This window comes from Sceloporus undulatus, chromosome 4, assembly GCF_019175285.1.
Source record: "Sceloporus undulatus isolate JIND9_A2432 ecotype Alabama chromosome 4, SceUnd_v1.1, whole genome shotgun sequence".
Lineage (NCBI taxonomy): Eukaryota > Metazoa > Chordata > Lepidosauria > Squamata > Phrynosomatidae > Sceloporus > Sceloporus undulatus.
Window position 1 is genome coordinate 170,023,360 of NC_056525.1, and position 22,866 is coordinate 170,046,225.

Here is a 22,866-nt window from a genome sequence, read left to right on the forward strand (position 1 = left end):
TTGGCATTCAAAGCCCTAAACAGCTGGGGACCTTGAAATTTGAAGGAGCATCTCTCTCCATATATATATATATATATATATATATATATATGCCACAGACTGAGATCTTCTGGAGGGACCCTCCTCTGTGTTCAACATGTGGGTCACATAAGGAGGGATGACATGGGAGAGGGCCTTTTGGGCTGTGACACCACACTTGTGGAATGCCCTGTCCTTAACCAGTGCCACCATTGCTTTTTTTTCAATGTTCAATATTCAAGATTTGAGAGCCAATTAAAAAAAACATGCATAGTTTTAACTGTTTTAGCCTTGTGATGCATTTTAACTTGTTTGAGTTATTTAATGTTTTTATCTTGTTTAAATTATTGATAAATTGTAAATCTAAATTCTTTATATTGTTTTATGTGTTCGCTGCCCTGAAATTTCATGACAAAAAATAACATAATTTTCATATGTTTTAAATAAATAAACATAAAACATGGGAAGCTAAATTTGTTTCTGATTTATGGTGACCCTAAAGTGAGCCAATCATGGGTGTTTTCTTGGTAAGATTTGTTAAGATGAGGTTTGCCATTGCCTTCCACTGAGGCTGAGAGCATGTAATTTGCCCAAGGTCACCTGGTGGATTTCATGGCCGAGCAGGAATCAAACCTTGGTCCCCAACGCTTAGTCCAACGCTTAGTCCAACGCTCAAACCACTACATCACATTGGCTCCCCTGCTTTATATTAGGTTTATATATTTCTTTTGTTTGGCACAGTACTATCTGTGTGACTTTCTATAAATGTGAGCAGAGTTCTTTAATTTCACCTGTTACCCATTACCAAAAAAATCCCTGGTAATGCCAGGGTCTGAACTTGGGGCCTTCTGCTTTGAAAGTACATATAAGCTAATATCTGAACAACAACAACACCCACCCCTGCAGCCAGGGAATGATCATAGTACTTCTGCTTTATTTGCCAAGCAGGCTAAAACACTTTTATTTTCCCACAACAACTAGAGACAAACATCTATAAGTACTGTGTCACAAAAGGAAATCCCTTTCTTCTGAGTTGAAGGAGGGCTCTTCACTCCTAGTGAAGAGGCTGCATTAGTTAAGGATACAATCTAGTGTGCATTTCCCTGAGAATAAGTCAAAGTAAAAACAGTGGCACTCCCATCAGAGGAAATATGAGCAGCATTGTGCTACATAAGTATGAGTTGACAATCTTCTACTTTCAGTAACACCTTAACCACAAGCACTCCTTGGTGGCCTGAGATAAGCCTCTGCTTTCAGCTTCATACTTCCATCTCAAATGTGGGGATTGTAAAGATGGAACATACGAAGTGTTTCAGACACACTTGAAGAGGCACAATATAAATGGTGAGCATTAAACAAATTCAGAAATTGCAGACCAAGGGCTCATTCATAATATTAAGAGATGCTACTATTGTCACAATAACAAAAGAAAGGATATTCAATAATAATAATAATTATTATTATCTTCATTAACTTCATTTATATCTCATCTTTCCCCCAAGACTGGAACTTAAGACAGCTTACAATTTATATTCTTGTAATAATTCCTTGTTTTAATACATATATTAGTGTATATAAAGATATAATAAATTAAGGAGTAAGAATTCATCCAAGAGCCACAATAGCATAGTAGTTTGAGCATTGAACTATGTCTCTGGAGACTCCAATACCCCACTCAGCCATGGAAACCCAGTGCATGTGATCAAGTCACACTCTCTCAACTTCAGAAGAAGGCAAAGGCAAACCCTTTCTGAACAAATCTTCCCAAGAAAACTTCATATTTAAAATTCCAGTCTTAGGATCATCATAGGTCAGAAATGACTCGAAGGGACATAACAGCAATAACAACAACAATTCTTCCACAACCAATATTTAGATGCCTGCTATAAGAGGATTTTGTTATATGAGTGATGCCTAATGAAAAAGCAATCTGTATATTTTACAAGTGAGCACTACTGGAAAAATTCTGTTTTGCTTTTGGGTACATCTTAGCTATTGACGTGATACAGAAGAGGATGGCTATTCATGAAGCTTTTCCTAGCATGGAGCAACATGCACTTCTCTAGCAAGAATGCAAAGATAAAATGGGAAGAAAGAAAAGAAAGATCTTCAAACGTTTATTTCAAATGTTTTCAGCAATCATTTTGTCCTTTCCAGTTTTAGCTCCTCAGGTTTTCTGAGAAGTCCATTGAAGCGCATCAGGATGGAATGTCTGGTGCATACCATGGAATGCACAGGTTAGATCAAGAACATAACCACTGTCACTCAATCTGATGATGATCAAGAGTGAAGTCTCACCTCTTGGTTCAGAACAGGCTTGCAGCTTGAGTTTTTGTTGGCGAGCTGCAAGGGTGCTATCCAGCTTGTCACGTCTAATAACGTCCTCCTCTGAAGTCTGATATGCTGAAAGATCTGCACTGCTGATGTTAAAAGCTGGATTTGCAATGCCTTCTGCTGCAACTCTCTCATCTTCTCCTATTGGGGGGGGAAAACGCAACAAGGTCAGAAGAGCACCCGAGACAGTGACAAGCAGAAAATTCCATCTACTAATTCCTTTACTGAAAGGCTTGAGTGTGTTATCAGCATCAAATAGCACCAAAACAGAATTAGGTTAAAATTAACTCTTTATTAAAATAAAAAGGGGGGGATAAATGATTAAAATAATTACAAATTGCACCCTGACAAGCAAGAGCAAAATTTTGCCCACAGCCATTTGTCTGTAATTAGTTAATTAATCCTTACACAAATTATGAGCAATAACTCATCAAGCAAGGCTTACCCATCAGAAATTCAGCCGACTTGGATTTCTTCTGCTTAGTTTGTTTCAGAGCCTTCTGCTGGAACTTCTGGAGGGAAATTGTTAAATGAATAAATTAGCTTAAGAACGAAGATCACCCTTTATGATCCACAACTAACACAGTGTTTTAAATATGGGATGGCATTGAAATGTCATTTAATTTACATCTCTGCTAAAGGGGTCAAACACTAATTGAACAACAGAAGTGGAAGAATTAAATAAAAACAGCAGAAGAAAAGTTAAGACAAATGCCAAATGAAGGTCATGCTAAAATACTTCTTTTAAAAAAAGCAATTATAATTAATACAAAGAATCATCATCAAGGAACACTTGCCCTTGGATTTAGCATTCATTGGAGATATTCTCTGAACCAGGCATACATACAGAAAAGTTTTGTCTAAATGCATGCTTATTTATAAGGCTAAATGTATTTTTATTCCCATTCATTTCTTCAGGGTTGGGACACATCAAATACACAGTTGGGAGATTACCGCACTAGGGTAAGAGCGTTCCCCAATGCGTTCTCACGGGCGCGAGCCTGGAACGTGATGAGAGCCAGAACGCTAGTTTACCACACAGCGGAACTCCGCCGTCACCGCTGGGCGTTCCAAATGTGTTCCAAATGTGTTCCAGGGAGGCCATTTCTGGGAACGGTTTGAAACTGTTCCCAGAAATGGCCTCCCTGGAACACATTGGGAACACATTGGGAACACATTTGGAACGTCCGGCGGCGACGGCGGCATTCCGCTGTGCGGTAAACTAGCGTTCTGGCTCTCATCACGTTCCAGGCTCGCGCTTGTGAGAACGCATTGGGGAACGCTTTTACCCTAGTGAGGTAATCTCCATAGTTAGACCAAGGAACTGGATATTTGTGTTATCAACATGCTTGTCAAAATTAGTACAAGTAATAGGAAACACTTTTGGGTACTTTACCCAAAACAATACCTAATCAGGAAAACAGTATATAGAGCTAAAGCTGAGATGGGAATTGTGTGGCCCTCCAGATGTTGCTGGACTGAAGCCCTAGCCAGCATAATCAACAGAGAGAAATGCTGGGAGCTGCCATTCAACAATGTTTAGAGGGTCAGATGATTCTCATCTTTTGAAAGAAGGCCACTGTAGGCCACAAGAAATTGCTTCATGAAAATCTGTGTCTGCTTTGCCAATACTTTCAGTACACAGGGTCATGCAAGTGAGACATTGTGGCACTATCCACCTCCCTGTGGCTGTTTACCTCCATATGGACTATCTCCCAACATCATTTCCTCACCAGCTAATTCCAGTATTGGAAGAGAGATCAATGGAAACAAAACTGGCTTGGGAAGAGGATACAGAGATGAAAATTTTTAATAGTTTATAGCCCATTTTTCCATCAGTTATTCAAGACAGTTTATAGTCACTTCCACTGTGCATTGTGTATTTTGCATTCAAAAACAAGGTTGTACTTCTGCTTTATACATGATTGGGGCTGATCCAAGTTTAAACAAATCAGCCTATTGCTATCACAGGTAATTTTACCCTAACAGCAGAAATGGGAAATGTTAATTTTCAGATTACAACTCCAATGCCAACTCTGAGAAGTGCAGTTCAAAAAAGTAATTTTGCCTCAGCTTGGCCAAGAGCTGGTTTCATCTTAAATCAGTCATTAGATGCATGCAAGTAGATTATTCCTGGTTTCATGTTAAATTTCATATTAAAGATAGCTTAGATCCAGGCCATCTGATGGACTATATCTTCTCATATGATCCTGCCTGGGCCCTGCCACCTTCAAGAGAGGCTTTTCTTTCAATCCTACCAATTACACAACTGGTGTGGATGCAAGGTGTGGCTTTCTTGGTGGCTGTTCTTCAAGTGAAAGATGAGATACAAATAAAGCTAATAATAGTAGTAGTAGCAATAATGAGCCAGTGTAGTCTGGTGGTTTGGGCATGAAAACCCACTGGGTGAGCAGTCACACTCACTCAGCCACAGAATAAGGCAAATGCAAACCAACTCTGAACATATCTTACAAGATAACCTTATCCTGGGGTTGCCTTATGATCACCATAAGTTGGAAATCACTTAAGACACAACAACAACCAAGTAATAAGAATAATGGTGGTGGTGATAGTAGTGGTGCTGATGATAGCATCTAGAAATGTTGTGATGCCTCAATAATGAACCACACATCAAATTCCTGTGGACATTTCTTATTAATAGGTGTCACTCTACCATAAGTACAGTGTGCTCACGTCATACGTGGTCGTGCATTAGGCGGCTTTCAACTTACGCTAAAAGCCACTCGTCATAAAAGGCAATGATGTGCACACCATGCCACCACCAAGTGCATGAGCCCCATTGTTTTAAATGGGGCTCAAGCATTTGCAGAATTTCCCTTATGCAGGGGGTCCGGAATGGATACAGGGCGTAAGGGAAGGGCGCCCTGTATGCTGTACACACTAAAAAAATACATTTTAGAGTCAGAGAAGAGACAGGCTATAATAAGCAGTGGAAGCTTCCATCAGACATCTCTGATGTTTATCACACTATGCTCTTAAAGAGGTACTATTCCAGTGTGACTCCTCTAGCAGCCTCCTGTTGCATGCTGGGATTGGCAGTTTTAAGGAGCTGAACTTCTCTGCCTGAGAATTCTAAATACCCCTCCTTAAAACTGCCAATCCCAGCATGCAACAGGAGGCAGCTAGAGGAGTCACACTGGAATAGTACCTCTTTAAGAGCATAGTGTGATAAACATCTCTGCTATCTGGAAAAGACCATCAGTAAATTATAGACTCCATCCCCCTCCCCTCCAAGAAAAGCTGCATTCAATGCGTCATTTATTATTAATTATTATTATTATTATTAACCTTTATTTATAAAGCGCTGTAAATTTACACAGCGCTGTACATACAATCTTTTTAATTGGACAGTTCCCTGCCCTCAGGCTTACAATCTAAAAAGACACGACACAAAGGGAGTGGTGGTGGGGAAGGGGCCTCTCTAGTAGGATAATACATATACAATACATAGCAATACAGGAAATGATTCAATAAAACAGGCAACAAAAGAACATCAAATAGCAAGTGACAATTATGCAATGCCTGGGAATGCTGCCCTGAACAGGATGGTCTTCAACTCCGTTTTGAAGCTGGTTAAAGAAGTGATGGCTCTTGCTCGCGGGGGAAGAAGGTTCCAGGAGTGAGGGGCAGCGAGTGAAAAGGGGTGAATCCGAGATGGGGCAGAGGAAATCCTGGGCTGTGACAGCAGACCTTGAATACCAGAACAGAGGGCCCTAGTGGGAAGGTGAGAAGAAATAAGGTCTGATAAGTAAGGAGGGGTCAGCCCATGGAGGGCTTTAAATGTCGACAGCAGGAGCTTATACTGAATGTGGAAAGGGAGGGGGAGCCAGTGAAGGGATGCCAACACAGGAGAGATATGGTCACAGCAGTGGGCGGATGTGATAATGCGTGCAGCTGAATGTTCATTTCCAACATATTAGAGACTGGTCCTTGCTGGATCACAAATATCATATATAAGTGCAATAGTGGGGCCTGTTGTTCACCCCAAACACGTGATGGAGGGTAACATACAACACATGGATTTCCTCCCAGTCAATGGAATGAGAAGCCATGAGTTCGGTTCTTTATCCAATGAAGCCATTTTGTTCATCTAACTACTTTTCTTTCCATGAGACAAGGCCATTTAAAAAGAAAATCTTGTCAAGGATAGCACGAGACAGAGGACTAGCTAATGATTATGCCTCACAAATGCTTGTTGGATCTCTATGTGATTTTCTGAATATTTATTATTCTCACTTTTGAAGTACATTTCATTTTGAGAAGGCAACACTTACCCTACTGTAGCTGAAACCCTTTCTTCTATACCTAGAATGGTTGTCTGTGTACACTCAGAAAACAGATGAAATGAGTGTTGCTCCTTTCCTCCCACACCAACCTTTTAAAGTGGTTTTTTGTTTTGTTTTGTACATTCAGTATAAGTAGCCACTTTGGGCTTTCTCTTTTGAGGTAAGTGAGTCCTTAAAATTTTGCTGACTGAGGCTGGCTATAGGGAGCCCCACTGACTACTAATCCATTTCTGAGCATAATCCCATGGATAGTTATAACCTTTAAAACACTATATGGCATCAGCACAGTGTATCCCAAAGACCAAATCTCCCTGTATAATCCTGCCTGCATATTAAAATGTGCAAGAAAGGCCTTTCTGTAGGTCTCACCCCCATCACAGGCATGTTTGCTGAGGACATGTGACAGAGCCTTCTCAGTGGTTGCTCCCAAGTTCTGCCACAGAAGGTTTGGTTGCCCCTCCCCTGCTGTGCAAAGGCTTTTATTTTAGGCAGACCTTTGGCTTTCAACTTCTAGCAGCTGATGGAGTTTTTAATGGGTGTGTGTTATGTCTGTATTTTATTATGTTTCAAATGTGTTTTCAATACTGTTTTTGGCCATTTTTAAAACAGAAGTATGATTAAATTGAGTTTTGACTTTTATTAGGCTTTTTATTTAATTGTACTTTGCTTTCAGTGTTTTTAAGATGCCTTGAATCCTGTGTTGGTACAAAGATGGGATATAAATCAAATATATAAATGCATAGATACATAAATAGACATAAAATTGGTGCCTATAACTTTAAAACAATCTCCATTCTTGCTTGCAACAACATGGCTCTCAGAATAGACAGATGATATTACAAGTCACATGAGCATTCCAGGAACACCTTAGTGCCTTGCTGTCATCTCAGAAGTGAGTGACCCATTGTGGCAGTAGAAGTGCTGGGCAGCTTGACAGGACAGCTGTGCAGATATCTGCCATGATGTAGGAATGGAAAAGCAGATAATGGAGACAGGTAACGAGGGCAGCTGTGATGCCAAGATACTCCTGGCTGCCTCTGGAGAATCCTGGTCAGTGGAGACAAGGCCTAGGTTAAGAAATGCCAATCACAGGTGGTATATTGTGCCACTGAGCCATGGGTGCATACCAGTGGTGGCAATCCAGATATTGTGGACTATAACTCAACAATCCTAGACAGACAGCCAATGGAGCTATAGTCCAAAAACATCTAGAGATCCACATGGTTCCCACCCCTGGTGTATACCTTCATCAAGTATCAGAGTTTGATATAGACAGGCACTTGCCACAGCCCATGCTTCACCAAGGAAGACATTGCCAAGACCCAGATCCTTCTAGTTCCACTGCTTCTCTTCCTTGCTGTTGTTGCTTGCTGGACTGCCTTCTTTATGCAGTCATACAACAGAAGTAGCAACAAGAAACAGTAGGACCAGCATTTTCCATGTCCTCATGCCATTTGGGTAAATGAGAAGCATTAGTGACAGCAAATGGGGGATCGGAGAGAAAAAGTGGCCACACTCTGGGAAGACAATCTACCAAAGGCACCTTGACGACAGAGCCAAAATAGCACATTATACATCCCTTCACTCTCCTTTGGCTCTCCTTTATCTCCATTCTGCTCCCATAATCCATTTTGGTGTGACCCAGAGAGTTCACAATTATTTGCCCTGAAGCCTTAACACAAACTTCAACGGGGTACTCCAAAACAATGGTTGTATTGTTTGTGACCTAAACTAAACCAAAAAGTTTCACTTATATAAAATGAAGGCTAACACACTATTCAGTGTGTTACTTGTCCAGGAATGCTAGCATGAAAATAGCAATATTTATTGTAATTGATCATGTCTAATTTTCTGTGTTTTCCTTGGTATTGCCAAGAAAGAAAAAAATGTAAGCATAAAAAGGATATATTCCATCATCCCGATAAATCTTTAAAATTAATTAAACTATAATCCAATCAAGTTGTAATTATAAGTGATAGTAATGTATTAAACAGGCAAGTTAAGACATACACGTATTTTTCTTGAATACCATTTTAGTGTTCATTGAAAGAAGAGAAAGAGAAAAGGAGATGGTTTGTTTCAATTTTTGAAAGAAGACTAGTCTTTTCGTCAATTTTTTAAAAACAGTTTAATATTTACAAATGCTTGAAAGGTGGCATCAGCATTGCAGTATTTGTTTCTTTAAAATAAGATGCGTTTGCCAAATTTTGATTACATAGCTTTAAATCTCTGCTTTTAAAAAAATAAAATTAAAGGAATCAGAATACTATTCATTTTTATATAAATAATGATCTGTTGTGTTGCATTTTACATTTATGATCCATCATAATGAACCAATTCAAATACAACTAACTGATACTGATACTTGACTCACATGCCAAACGTCTCACATATTATACTGAACATTAGCTCAGAATTGCAACATGAGACGTTATGAATATCCTTGGCATTTGATGTGACTTCAAGTCAAGATGTTTTTCACTTGTGAAGCAACCACTGAGAGCTAAAGTAGATGCCAGCCTTCCCATGCCTTCCGTATCTGTTGGATGCAACTCCCATAATCCCCCACCTATCATATTATGGTTGTGTCAGAACCAAAAGTTCCAACCAGAAATTGGAAACAACCCATGGAAAATGAGTAGCACTGTGGTCATATAATAAAAGATCATATACAAGGAAATCTATGAGTACGATCTCCTGTGTGCAGAGTTGACCCTTGGTATCCACTGGCGTTTGGTTCCAGGACACACCATGGCTACCAAAATCTGTGGATGCTCAAGTCCCATAATGAACAATGGTATAGTAAAATGGTGACCTTTATATAAGATGGTAAAATCAAGGCTTGCTTTTTGGAATTTATAGTTTTTGAATATTTTTAAGCCATGGATGGTTGAATCTGTGGATAAGGAATCTGTGAATATGAAAGACTGCCTGTATGTGTTTATGTGTTTTGTTTGTTTGTTTTTAGACTCTAATTCATCTGGGAAACAGAGTGCTAGAAGATTGCTGCTTTAACCCTTTCCCCCAATGAACATCAATTCTATGGAGTCCTGGAATGTGTATATTGGCCAGATATTTAGCATTCATTCCTAGAGAGCTTCAGTCCACATTCCTGGACTACTGTGCCAGAGTTCGCTAGCAAATAATTTTAAGTACCTCTCTTAACAACAAATCCCAGGATTCCATAGGATGGACCTATGAAAGTTAAAATGGTATGAAACTGCTGTTAACTCTGCTGAGCAAACAGCACTGGTTGATTTATAAAACAAAAAGGCAGCCGAAATTGATGGCATGAAGGGATGACAGTCTGAAAGTAGCTATAAACAAGTTTGTGTTCTACTAAAATAACAAATGGAAGTACTGTTTTCAGTTAACCCAGCCATGTGTTTCACTATAAAATTAACATATTCCCCACATTTATAAATTACATGGTGTGTATATTTCTGTCTTTATGAAGGACCTACATCTCCAAATATGGCATTTGGGGCATCTTTTTTGGTCTACAGAAAAGAAAATACTGCCTAGCCTTCAAACTGGGGACATCCCTTCTAATAAGGGACACCTGGCAACCCGACTTACCACACTGACACTCTTTATGGGCAAAACTGAGAGGGAACGTTCATGTTTGCCACTTTCAGTAAAGTTGGGATTTCAAAAGTAATAAAGTAATAAATTTTTCTATAAAACATCAAGTCTGGCTCTGAGATTGCTTAGGCTTGATCTCTTAAATTAGCATCCAGATAGCACTATTACAAGTTATGAGAGTTTTTGAATGGTCTGAAAGATTATGATGAGACGTAATGGAGAAAAAAATATGTCTATTTGGTCCAGGTTATTTAGGGTGTGAGAGATCAAAATTAAAAAAATTCCCACGTGGAAGAAAGAAAGAAAAAACCCCAGTACAGTACAGATCCTGGAGCACTGGTGTAGTATTGTTCCAGCATCCAGACCCTATTAGGAGTTAGGTCACTACATTTTATATCCCTTGGCATTTCTGATCAGTCATGGTCATAACATACAGTATGCTTTGTGGTTCTGAAGGCATGAGTAAATGTAGCTAGGTCTAATTCTCACAAAAATAAAAGCTGTATGATCTACATTCTGCTGGCCCCAAACATTTTGCTTCTTGAGGTAAAAGACCAGATGGCACACCAACTTCATTCCATAGGCAGAAGCTAAGTAGGCAGGCAATTGAATCACAATAAAGTACTGGAGATGAGATAACACTCACCTGCACAGCTAAAGCAGGAAGGCTACCTTAGGGGACATAGGACAGGTTATGTGGCATGCCCACCTCTGGCTTCCAACAGAGTGAAACATTCAGGGTGTTCAGGAAAAACAGGTGGGACGTGGCCCCTATTCCCTCTACTCCTTCCCGCATTTGTCATCTAAGACTACTGCTTCATTCTGGCTATTGGTAGGGCCAGCCCTAGGTTGATCATGCTACATTTCCCCTATATGTTTATACCAGTGAACTGGAAAAATCCAGGTGTGGGGCCTACCTGGAGATTAAACTTTCATCAATCCAGTAGAAGAGGAACGCCTTCCAAGGGATGGATGGAGAGAACTTACTGTCCAAGCAGATAACAACACTATTAGTTGTCACCCATAGCTTTCAGCTGAGACCACTCAATGAGCTACAATCAGTTCTGGAAAATAGTCTGCCCTAGTTTTTTGTGGGTTTTTGGGCTATGTGGCCATATTCTAGAAGAGTTTCTTCCTGACATTTCGCCAGCATCTGAAGATGCCAGCCACAGATGCTGGCGAAACATCAGGAAGAAACTCTTCTAGAACATGGCCACATAGCCCGTAAAACCCACAAAAACTATGGATGCCGGCCATGAAAGCCTTCAAATAGTCTGCCCTCTTTCAAGCTGTCTGTGGCAGAGAGTTCCTTTTTTTACTAAGAGCTTTCCCAACCTAAAACCGAAACCATAACACAAATGGGAATATAGGAACAAGACTCTGCTTCAAAACTAGATGCCATCCCTGCCCCCACATATACTCTGACAGCAACATTAGAAGTCATCTACAACATCACAGGTGCATTTACTTGTTCATTTTCCAATGTGATATATGGCATCTTTGGTCAGCAATGGCTTTCTTCACACTACATTGGACAGTTTTATGCAAGAAGAAAAACGACACAAATATATTATTAGAAACAGCAATACCCCCTAAACAAGTGGCTTTTTAAACCTTCATAGACACACAATCCCTACCCTTTAAGTACTAGTTCTGGCAGGAGGGGAAATTAAAGGAAGATTGGAAAGTCAAACATATAGATGGAAAGTCAAACACTAGCTTTTTCTTATTAGTTATATGAACAGAGATAATAGCACATTACATATATTAATATATGGGTTCTCATCACAACTGCACATGTCACATCAGAATTCTCCTCTGAAAGCTTTCCCACTTGAAAGGAATTGACAGTTGGGCAGACAGAGTATATTGCTTTGACACCACAAAATTAACAGGCCAGCTGCCTGTGAAACCTATATCATTTTACACAATTCTTCAAAGGTTTATTGCCAGTGTCACAATTTCCATCAAGTCATGCTCTCTCAGCCTCAGAAGAAGGCAAAGGCAAACCCTCTCTGAACAAATCTTTCTAGGAAAACCTCATGATAGGCTGGCCTTTGTGACACAGTAATTCGGAAATGACTTGAAGGTACAGTGGATCCTTGTTATACGCTGGGGTTTGGTTCCAAGATCCCCGTGTATAACAAAATCCGTGTATGCTCAAGTCCCATTAAGTATAATGACATAGCAAAATGGTGTCCCTAATAAAAAATGGAACATCAAGGTAAATTTATACTTTTTTGGAACATTTTCAAACCGTGTATGCTTAAATCCGTGTATAAAAAATCCGTGTATAAGAAGGGCCGACTGTACACAACAACAAAGTATCTCTCTGATCCCATCTCTATGTAATTATGTAACAAAATATTTCTCTGATCCCAGCTATGTAACTGTGATTAAATACTTGTGGTTTTAATAATGTGATCCATCCGTGGATCTGAGAATGGGAATTTAAATTCATGAAGGCCCAAAATAAAATAAGTCAATTAGATGAAACTTTATCCCCCCCCCCAAAAAAAAAAAAATCTCCAGGAATCTCCTGCCCATACTGGAGGAGACTGCTGAATTCGCTGTATATAACTATATATCCTGTACTATGTATACAGTAACTTCACAGTCACTACACTAATCTAGAACAAAATACCCCCCCAAAAAAAAAACACCAAAAAAAAAGCTTTATTAGCTAACCAAAATGCATAAAATGTGTCATGCAAGCTGTCAAAGCTCCACTGGCTTCTTCATCAGGCAAAAGATGTTTGAAAATCATACAAGAGACAAAAACTGGCAAAGTTAAAGTCACAGGTCTACATTTTGTATCAGATCTTTCTATTTTAGTTAAGTTGTTCTGTAAGGATCTCAATGCAGGCACAGGCCAATCCCATTCTTGGCCATGTGAAGACTGAGATAAAAGATAGTAAAGCTGAAACTCCATCAGCTGCAATAACTGCTCTTGGGACCCAGGATGTCTGTCTTCTGTGAAGCCACCAGCGCTTTTCTTAGACAGAGATGGAGCCTGTGGCTTCATAAAGGGACCTGTGTATTTTGCTACATGAATATGTTTCCCACACTAATGCACCATATATGCTCGACTATTAGTTAACCTCATGTATAAATCAAGGGCAGATTTTGGGGCCAAAATTATGGCTTTTGATATGACCCAAGATAAGTCAAGGGTAAAACTTACCAGCATGTAACAAAGGATTTAAAGGATGAAGCAAAGGGAAATGATGCTAAAGATCTCTGAACTTTTGACAGGCATTACTGTTTGTGCTCACCCTAAAGGCTGGATGGATGAGAGAGTAGAGGGGATCCATGCTTCTTTTTGATGCTCTCAGGATGGACTAAGCTCTCATCTTTCACTAGGGCACAGTTCCTTTTTTAATAAAAGTTAAAGTACAGTACTTATACTGACCCATGGATAAGTCGATCTAGTTTTATGGGGTCTATTTTTTGACTAAAATTTCTAGACTTATACATGAATATATAGTGTGTCACTTGATTTGCTGGTGGTGGTCTGTGCCTTCAAGTCATTTCTGATTTATGGTGGTACTAAGATGAATCTATCAGGGGGTTATCTGGGGCTGAGAGTGTGTAGCTTACACAAGGTCACCCAGTGGGTTTCCATGGCTGCACGGGGAACTGAATCCTGATCTCCAGAGTTGTGGTCCAACACTGAAATCAATATACCATGCTGGTTCATGTCACTTAATAGTCTATCCTATATTACATCTGCCATAACCAGCACATGCTTCTTAAACAGTAACCTGGGTCCAGCTTACCTGAGGGAACGCCTCCTCTCATATAATCCTTCGTGCACTCTCAGGTCCTCAGGGAAGAACCTACTACAGTCACAGAGAACTAGACTGGTAAGTACTTCCCAGAGGACGTTTTCTGCTACCGCTACAAAAATCTGGAACGATTTGCCGGACAAGATCCGCCAACTAACATCTTTCGAGGCCTTTAAGAAGGCAATAAAAACAGATCTCTTCTGGCGGGCCTTCCCAAACTGATCCCCTACTTTCACTCTCCATGTGCCTAAATTGTTCTCTTTGGACTGATTCGAATGCCTTTGATATTATTGTTTTCTCTTTTTATATGCTGTTACCCGCCTTGATCCAACACAGGGAGAGGTGGGTTATAAATAAATTATTATTATTATTATTATTATTATTATTATTATTATTATTATTATTAAAACCAAAGCCTAATGGTGCCATAATGGTGGAAAAATAAACATATACTTTCAGAGAACTAGATTAAACAGTCAACCACTCCACATCTGCTCAGAGGGAGGGGCTATAGCCCAGGTCACATAGGTACTAACTCTGGGTATTTGTTTGTTTGTTTTCAAAAACCCGAGCATGGATTATTGCCATTGATCTAAATCCTTTCCAGTGGCTAGATTTTGGTACGATGAAGCTTAGGTTGTGGTTTTATTTGCATGTGGGTAAGGGGCCTAAAGGCACCAGACCCCATCTGATTTTGGAAGCTAAGTAGGATCAGCCCTAGTTAGTACTTGGACGGTGGACTGCCAATGAAAATGAGGTTCTGTTGGCTAGATTGCAGAGGAAGGAACTGGCTAAACCATATCTGAAGATTCCTTGCCTAAAAATCCCTATGAAATTCATAGGGTCACCATAAGTCGACAGGTATTTTGGAAGGACAAGGAAAAAGGAAGTGAGAGCTTATAGTATTACAAGCATGTGGTAATCGATTGATAGCATTTTGGTCTCTTCTTGTGATTCAACTGTTTTAAGCATTTGCCTTTTTCTATGATTAATGGAAGGAGGGTTTCTGTGGGCTGTCTCAGCTGTATGATGGCATCATTTCCAAGTGGGAAAAATGTAATATTACTGTGAATGATGATTTCCATTTTCTATCCTTTAAATTAACAGTGCATATTTTAAAAGGGACAGTAAGACATCTTTCCCACTTACTGTGTTAAGTCCTTACCTAATTTGATGATGAGTTTGGGTATTATTATTATTTTTAAGGAACAATCAAATCCTTTGGAAGGATGAGCCAATATCTTCTTGGTTTAAATAGTGAAGAAAATGACTAAAATATATTTTCCTTCTGGGGATCTTATATTTCTGATGCTTTTGCAGACTAATTCTAGAACACAGTAATAAAAGCCTGTGTGTGAAAAGGCAGAATTGCAACAGCAGCAGCTGCAGCAGCAGCGGCAACAAAAAACCCTCATTTATAACCAGTGACAAGTAAAACCTATGAAGTTTTTAAAAGAATGTGATTGTTGTCAGAAGGAATTGGGTACAACAAAGCCATGTTCAGTTCTGGTTCCACTCAAAGCCATGGCTCAGGGGTTCTGTGAAAGCTGCTGCGAGGCTGGTGGGCACAGACCAGCAAGAAAGTGAATTTTGCATACTGTACGGATCATCGCTCAGTTCAGGGCAGTCAGATTTAATCTGTGATCAACCAATTGTGCTTCATGAAACCGTCAGCCTGCATTTGTGTCTCCCTGTTTTCTCCTGTCCCGCTGTAAACAAGCTGTGCTCTGAGCTGTCTCCCTACCCTTATCTGCTTAGGGAAGATCACACAGACAGACCTCATCAGCCAGCTTAGAGTTAAAGTTAAAGTTACCACTTCCAGACAGCAGTCCCTGCACAGGCTGGAAGTCAAAAAGAAGAGAGCCTTTGGAATGACAGAGTTTTAGTTCCTTTTAGGAAATGCATACCTTAGATTGAGACACAGGCTGGCATGTTGTGTCTCCTTCATGAAAATAAATTAGGTGTTCTTAAAGTGAACAGCGGTTTCAAACATGCAGCAAGCTAGCTCAGCAGATTCGTCTGCTGAGTATTCTTCCACTTCATCCCCACCCCACTCCACCCCACCTTTGGGATCTGTCTGGATACAGCCCAAAGAGTAGCAGGAGCAGGAAATGTATTGTCAATCTGATAGGATTCCAGGGGCCTAACAATGCTTGAAATGCTCGAAGGAGTGTAATGATGGCAAACAGGAACAGGTACCCTGGCTTCTGCTTTCATTCACTTCAGTGAGAGCATTAGTTTTTAAACATAAAACAGAGCCTGGTTTCCTGTATCCGCCCCCCCCCCCCTTTCCTGGAGAAGTATGGATGGAATTTTATTCTAATGTACAGGAATCTTCCTTCTGTGAGTCAATCCAGCTGAAGTGCTTGGTCTTTCACAACAGTCCAGCCCTGTTTAGACTTTCCTTTATGCATACAGAGCGAGCACCTTCCAATGTCTCTGGCTTATTGCTCCCTCTATTTAAGGAACAACACCCATATTGCAATCTACACCCGTCTGCATTTACGCAAAATGAATTATTCACTGCTAAATATGACAGGAAGGCAACTGTAGTCCTATTGTTGTTTTGGTAGCTAGCACCAAAGCTTTAAAAATAGCTTCTAGAAAACACTTCTATGGCCAAAGAGGTAAGGCAAAATTCTAAATAGCCATTGATGGCCCCATATGTTGTATACAGTGTGTGCACAAACTGAACAAAGGCTCTAGAAAAGATATACAGAATATACTATGTATATGCCAAAACAATTTCAATGGGATCTAAATTCCTGCTCTGCAATATATTCCTGAACACTGACACTATCATAGAATTGCAGGTCCAAATGTCTTCTACACTGAAACCCAATCCAAGCTGTCTTCTTCACCTAAACCCAATACAAGTTGTTTTCATTCAGTATACTTAATCTAGGTTATTCAGTGCAATGCTGCTGAAAAGTGGTAGTCCCCAAACTGGTGCTGGTTCACAAGGTATTATCTGCTAGTCCCTGGAGAATTTCCATGAAGAAAGAAACAACTGTATTCAAGGAGACACAAATATGGCACTGATTCCTGGCATATGGAGGGGGGCAATGTCAGTCCCTCCTATCAGAAAGTTTAGGAAGCACTGTTTTAAACAATATTTAGGTGATAAAAAGGCACTGTTAATAGGTTTCAATGCATATATAACATGTACACATATATGTTACCATACATATATATATATATATATATATATATATATATATACACACGTACATTACATTCTAAATTGTTTTTAAACAAGCTCTCCTGGCCTAGAAGGAGGAAGGAGAAATGATTTTTTTTATCTGAAAAATAAAATAAAATAAAATGCTTCATCAAATAAACAGTGAAAATGATTTAACATATTCATTGCAGAAGTGTATACTTTTCCCATTTAAAAGACAAGCATCTTTTTGTTTTATATATACATTTTGCTTTTTTTTAAAAAAAGAAAAAAATATCAGATCAGTAATTTTAAAAAGAAAATGGGATAACTGATATGAATATACTAGCCTCCTTGAGTGGACCGCTAGAGGGACAGGATATAGGGTTTTAGTAAATAAATAAATATTTTAAAAGTATAATTTAAAACAGAATGCTTTCATTATATTTTGATTCAATGAACTGCCCATTTGTATTTCCGTTTCAAACAATAAGCAACATGACGATGGGTTGAATGAAGCTGAGACTGTCACAAACGTGGGCCTCGGTAGTAATTAATGTAGTTTAATATGGTTGTTGGCACACATCTCACATGACAGATAATGTTCCAACATGTCACTGATAGGACCTTTCAGCACAGCTTTAGGAGATCTACCAGGCACTGCTGAGGCTGGTTAGGTCAAAGGGTTGAACCATGTGTAATTCAGAACAGAGGAGGTCCCACGGTCACTCCACAAAAACAATTACACTACTTATTTCACTCTGTCCCTTGCCCGAAATTCACAAGCCTCACAGTTTCAGTGCAGTCAATCTCATTCTGCCCCTGGGCTACAAAACCACATGAAAATATGTGGTGCTGTGTTTATAAATCTAATCAAAAATAGAAACAGCAGACAGGCACAATGAGGTTCTACTATAGATCCCTGGGAATACTCTAAATTCTTGAAGGCACTTTTGTTTAACTTCTGTGGGACCTCCTCTCTCTATTACTACTACATTGTCTACAACTCTCGTTAATCATCCCCTTCACTTCTCAGTAGCAGAAAAAAAGGGGAAAGTGCCTGCCTGCCTGCTTCCTCTCTGTCACGCGTATGAATAATATTATGAAGGAAAAAAACATTATCTTAAATTTCCCCTCTAAAAGTAATCGCTTACCTCCCTATTCATGCTTGTCTTCCTATTCGGAGATGTGCAAACAGGAAACAAAGAAATGCTTCTGCCTACAACAGAAAAAAACCAGAAAAGCCTAGATAAATAAAAGATCATTCCGCTTGCACATATTTGACCTTGTCCTAATTTAAGTTAAGCAGTTCTGTTTTCAGAGAATACTTGAGAAAGATATTGCCAAAGGCAGGAGTGATAAGAGATGGGAGGGATTGCCTTTCTCTCATGCAGCCTTAATACAGCCTTAATATTGAGTTAGTATCATTAGTTCATTCTATGGGTGGGTGAGTGGTGGGCCTGCATCAAGAAGAGAAATATCTAAATGAAAAACACAAAAAAATATCTAAAAGGAAAAGTTGACACTGTGAGAAATACAAAAGAATATGTGACAGCCTTGACAGCCACAGCAAGTAGCATCCAACTACATTACCATTAGAAGAGGAGTTTTCAGCATATGTTATTTGTGCAGTGAGTGTTGTGTAAGTATGTAGGCTAGGATCCAAAGGATCACACAAGCTAGTGCTCTGGGCTTGTATTTCTAGAAAATCTGTCCCACATCATGCCACAAAGCAAACTGCTTTTCAAATTGAGCATTTTGTTGTTGTTGTTGTTGTTGTTGTTCAACCATTTATGATTTGGCATGAGAAACAGCATGCTTCTGATCTTCAAAGGCCAGGAGAGTGGAGAGATACAAAAAAAACCCACCTCCCCTTGAACATCTCAGCCTATACTTGTGTCTAAAACTGCACACTGTTTCTAGTTCATAGAGCCACTATCGCAGTCATAGGGTGTTACATGGGGTGGGAATCAAGTGGTTACCCAGAAGTCTTCGAACAACAGCATAACTCCGGCCCGTCATATAATGATTGTGTATGCTTAGAGTAAGAGACTGCATAGCCCAAACCATACCCTTCCAACATTTCACAACTGAAAATCAGGTCATGTGTGACCAAGCAACATCAGAGTGTGCTTAAGACCTCAAAGGTTATTAATGACAAGTAACACAGAGACTAGCAGAGGTTTCAGCCTGAGCCTCCTGCAAAGACTCTGCCCCCCTCATCTTCTTTCCTTTCCTTCTGGTGAGTTAATGGAGTGCAAACTACTTTGCCTTTTTACCTCTGTTTGCAGCAACTGAAGTAAGTTGAGGACAAGGGGGGAAGTGGGAGGAGGACAGAGAAACTGGAACATTTTAAAAGCAGTTGAAAAAATGGGATGATAGAAGATTAACCAGGATTCTCTCTGCCAAACCGGGACAGTTGGAGGGTATGCCAAAATGTGATGGTTTGGCTGTCAGGTGCTCATATCTTGCTATAGCTGGCCCCTGCCGTGCTTTCATTAGGATCCAAATGAACGTGAAGGTGTATGTGTGTATATACAGTTTGCCCTCCATAGCCATAGGGTCCCTATCCATGAATTCAACCAGCCACAAATCTGGCTGAAGGAGCTGCCTCACTAAGGGAGAGCCAGAAATGTGGGTGCATGGTCCTTGCTAATTCTCCGTTGGCTTCACAGTGCCTGCTGTTGTCAGAGCAACTGATAGAGGAATTGGCAGGGGGTTGTTCACAACTCACTGACACACAAGCTGGCTCTTGCTTAGCTTGTTGGCCACTTTATTATTGTTATTTAAATAGGACTTGAGAATTCACAGATTTTTGTATCCATGCAGGACCCTGGAACCTCTCTCTCTCTCTCTCTCTCTCTCTCTCTCTCTCTCTCTGTGTGTGTGTGTGTGTGTGTGTGTGTGTGAGCATGTATGTGTGCATGTTCATCAAACAGAAAGGCCTCAAAATAATCCTTTTTGCCTTACCTAAATCACAATACAATGCTCTAGAACAGTGGTTCCCAACCTGTGGGTCGGGACCCCTTTGGGGGTCGAATGACCCTTTCATGGGGGTTGCCTAAGACCATTGGAAAACACCTATTTAATTACAGTTATGAAGTAGCAATGAAAATAATTTCATGGGTTTGGGTCACCACAACATGAGGAACTGTATTAAAGGGTCACTGCATTAGGAAGGTTGGGAACCACTGCTCTAGAAGTACCCTTCTACAGTAGGGCTGTACAGTGGTCCCTTGGTACCTTCTGGGGTTTGGTTCCAGTATCTCCCTCCCCCCCATGACAAAATCTATGGATGCTCAATGCTCAAGTCCCGTTATATACATAGTAATATGTATGGAATGGAAAAAACAAAGTTTGGTTTTTTGAATTTTGTTTGTTTTTGAATATTTTAAGTCATGGATGGTGGAATCCATGGATGCAGAATCCACTGATACAGAGGGCCAACTTTGCTGCACACAACTCACAGTCTACATGGGGCCTCCATGTCCATTTTTGTGGGCTCCCCAAGAGCCACACCCAGCAACTAAAATTGCTGGGAGCAGGGAAAATGAACTTTCTCCTCTCTATTTTCTTGCAGGATCATTCAGCCTTTCAGATGCTCTTGAACTAGCATTCTTCACAATTGGCTTTGCTGGTTAGGGCCCTTCGGAGTGAAGTCCAACAAAATATATAGGGCTGTGTGATTCCCACACCAACTTCAGTGCAAGAATAGTACCAGGAAGCACTTTTAGAAGTTAAAAGTGCCTCCAAAAGCTTTCCAAACACGTTTTGGGGTAGGAGGAAGTATGCTCTTGTTTTCAATAAAAAATGTGTTTTGGAAAGGTTTCTGGGTGTGCAGTTAGTCTCAGAAAAGGTTTGCACATTGGATTTAACTGGCCTCTACCTAGTTTGATTTGGAAATATAATCAACCAGTTTTAGCCATGGAAAGCACCATGCAGGCCTAATATTGACTTAAATGAGACATATCAAGTAACCAGATTATCTGTGCCCTTTGGATTAAAAAAAAAAACCCTACACTCTTAGACTACTTCACTATGTCATTTTGAAGAAAACAAGCAACTTTGGCCCTCAGTCCTGATGATGCCCCAATCCAGTTTGGAACCCTCAAGTGAATTCCTCTAGAAAACCCACACTAATTCTGCTCCATCTGATATAAAGTATGTTTGCAGTAAAATAACAAACAGTTTTGCTTGCCTTGACATCCCCTGTCCACTATCAATTACACAAAATATATCTATGAAAAGTTGTCAGATTTATTACTTATCTATTGATGGGTAAAAGGTTACATAGTAGAACCATAACAAGGAGAAATAATCAGACACATAGAGTTTTTCAAAGCAACCGAAAGTTCCAGGTCAAAGAAACCATTAAAATCCTAGGTTTTGTGCAGCACAACTTCTTTAAAGTAGCATTTGTGAAATGGCATTTAGAACATTAAGAGTGGGTTCCTGCTCTTGTATTTTTATGGATCACCAGGGGGCTTCAATAGAGTACCGAAGTATACAAATGCTGAATTTATTTCCTAAATAATACAGACTAGACCTGCATGCCCCCCCCCCCCCAAAAAAAAATCTGAACTGGTCTTTTATGTATGGTTAGTGGTAAATTCCTATAGAGAAGAAGTGATTTAATATGTTAAAAATTGCAGGTTGAGAAAATATGCAATCATTTCATCATTTAAACCAGGGCACTAACTGCAATTTGATCAGACTTACATTCTGTCTCATTCAGACAAAATTCCAATGGACTACAAAACAGCTAAGACTGGTGAATCCCATGAAATGGCTGTGAAAGTGTATGGCAGGGATGAGGAAGTGTTGCCCTTCAGATGATATTGGACTCTGATGATGTCTGCATGGGCCAGAATACTCTGGGAGCATCCTTTGTTGTTGTTGTTGTTGTACTTTTCTTTCAATCCAACCATGATTTCCTGAGATCTTGTCCGGTGAACAGGCCTGGTGTATTACTGCCATCTCTTCTATAACTAAAGGGTACTTAGTGGAGGACTGTTTCTGTTCTTGAAGCTGTTTCTCAGGGCTAACATTTTCCAGCTGGTTTGGACTAGATACTGTTATTCTTGAAGATCTAAGTGGTGTAGTAACTACAGTGTTTCTGTTTTTGCTTCAGAGACAATGCATTAGGGCTGACCCCCTGCTCACACATCAGTATTGGTGCCTGTTCATCCATTACTTGACATGTTGGTGATTGCATCTCAATTACTGGAACCTCTAGTAGTCCAAGAGGATCACTTCCACTACTTATAGGATGCTCATATACTGATGTTCCCTTAAAGATTTTGTAGTTATAATGGTAGTTGTATGTATCCCTCCCATTACATCCCCCTTCTGTAACACCAGTTTGTGGACTTCTCTTGAAGTTCAAATGGAAGAACTAATAATTCTGTATCCTCAGTCCACAATAATTGTATTGGGTGACTTTAATGCTAAACTAGGTCCATCTCTTTATGATTTTGCTAAAAAGAATAATTTGCCAGACAAATTCTTTGATAACCATGCACAATGGTGCTCTGGAAGCATCCTAGAGTATTCTGGACCCAGAACTGCCCCAACATCCCCCCATTATTTTGCACTCCCATTGCAATGGAAGGTGGCTGTTGGCACAGACATCCCACTGTGCTGCCTGGAGCATTTGCTACCACAGCATGTTACT

General features: G+C 39.9%; 1 protein-coding gene across 1 annotated transcript in view; it reads right to left on the bottom strand.

Moving 5' to 3' along the window:
• The window catches only part of LOC121929099 (orofacial cleft 1 candidate gene 1 protein homolog), a 62,654-nt gene extending 44,261 nt beyond the window's left edge, over positions 1 to 18,393 (bottom strand). The window contains exons 1-3 of the mRNA XM_042464417.1: positions 18,347 to 18,393; positions 2,798 to 2,864; positions 2,317 to 2,493 (exon numbers count right to left, since the gene is read on the bottom strand). Of these exons, the coding sequence (XP_042320351.1) occupies positions 2,317 to 2,493; positions 2,798 to 2,864; positions 18,347 to 18,358 (256 nt within the window). The 5' untranslated portion in view covers positions 18,359 to 18,393. The remainder of the gene's footprint in view (positions 1 to 2,316; positions 2,494 to 2,797; positions 2,865 to 18,346) is intronic.
• Between the last annotated feature and the right edge of the window lie 4,473 nt (positions 18,394 to 22,866).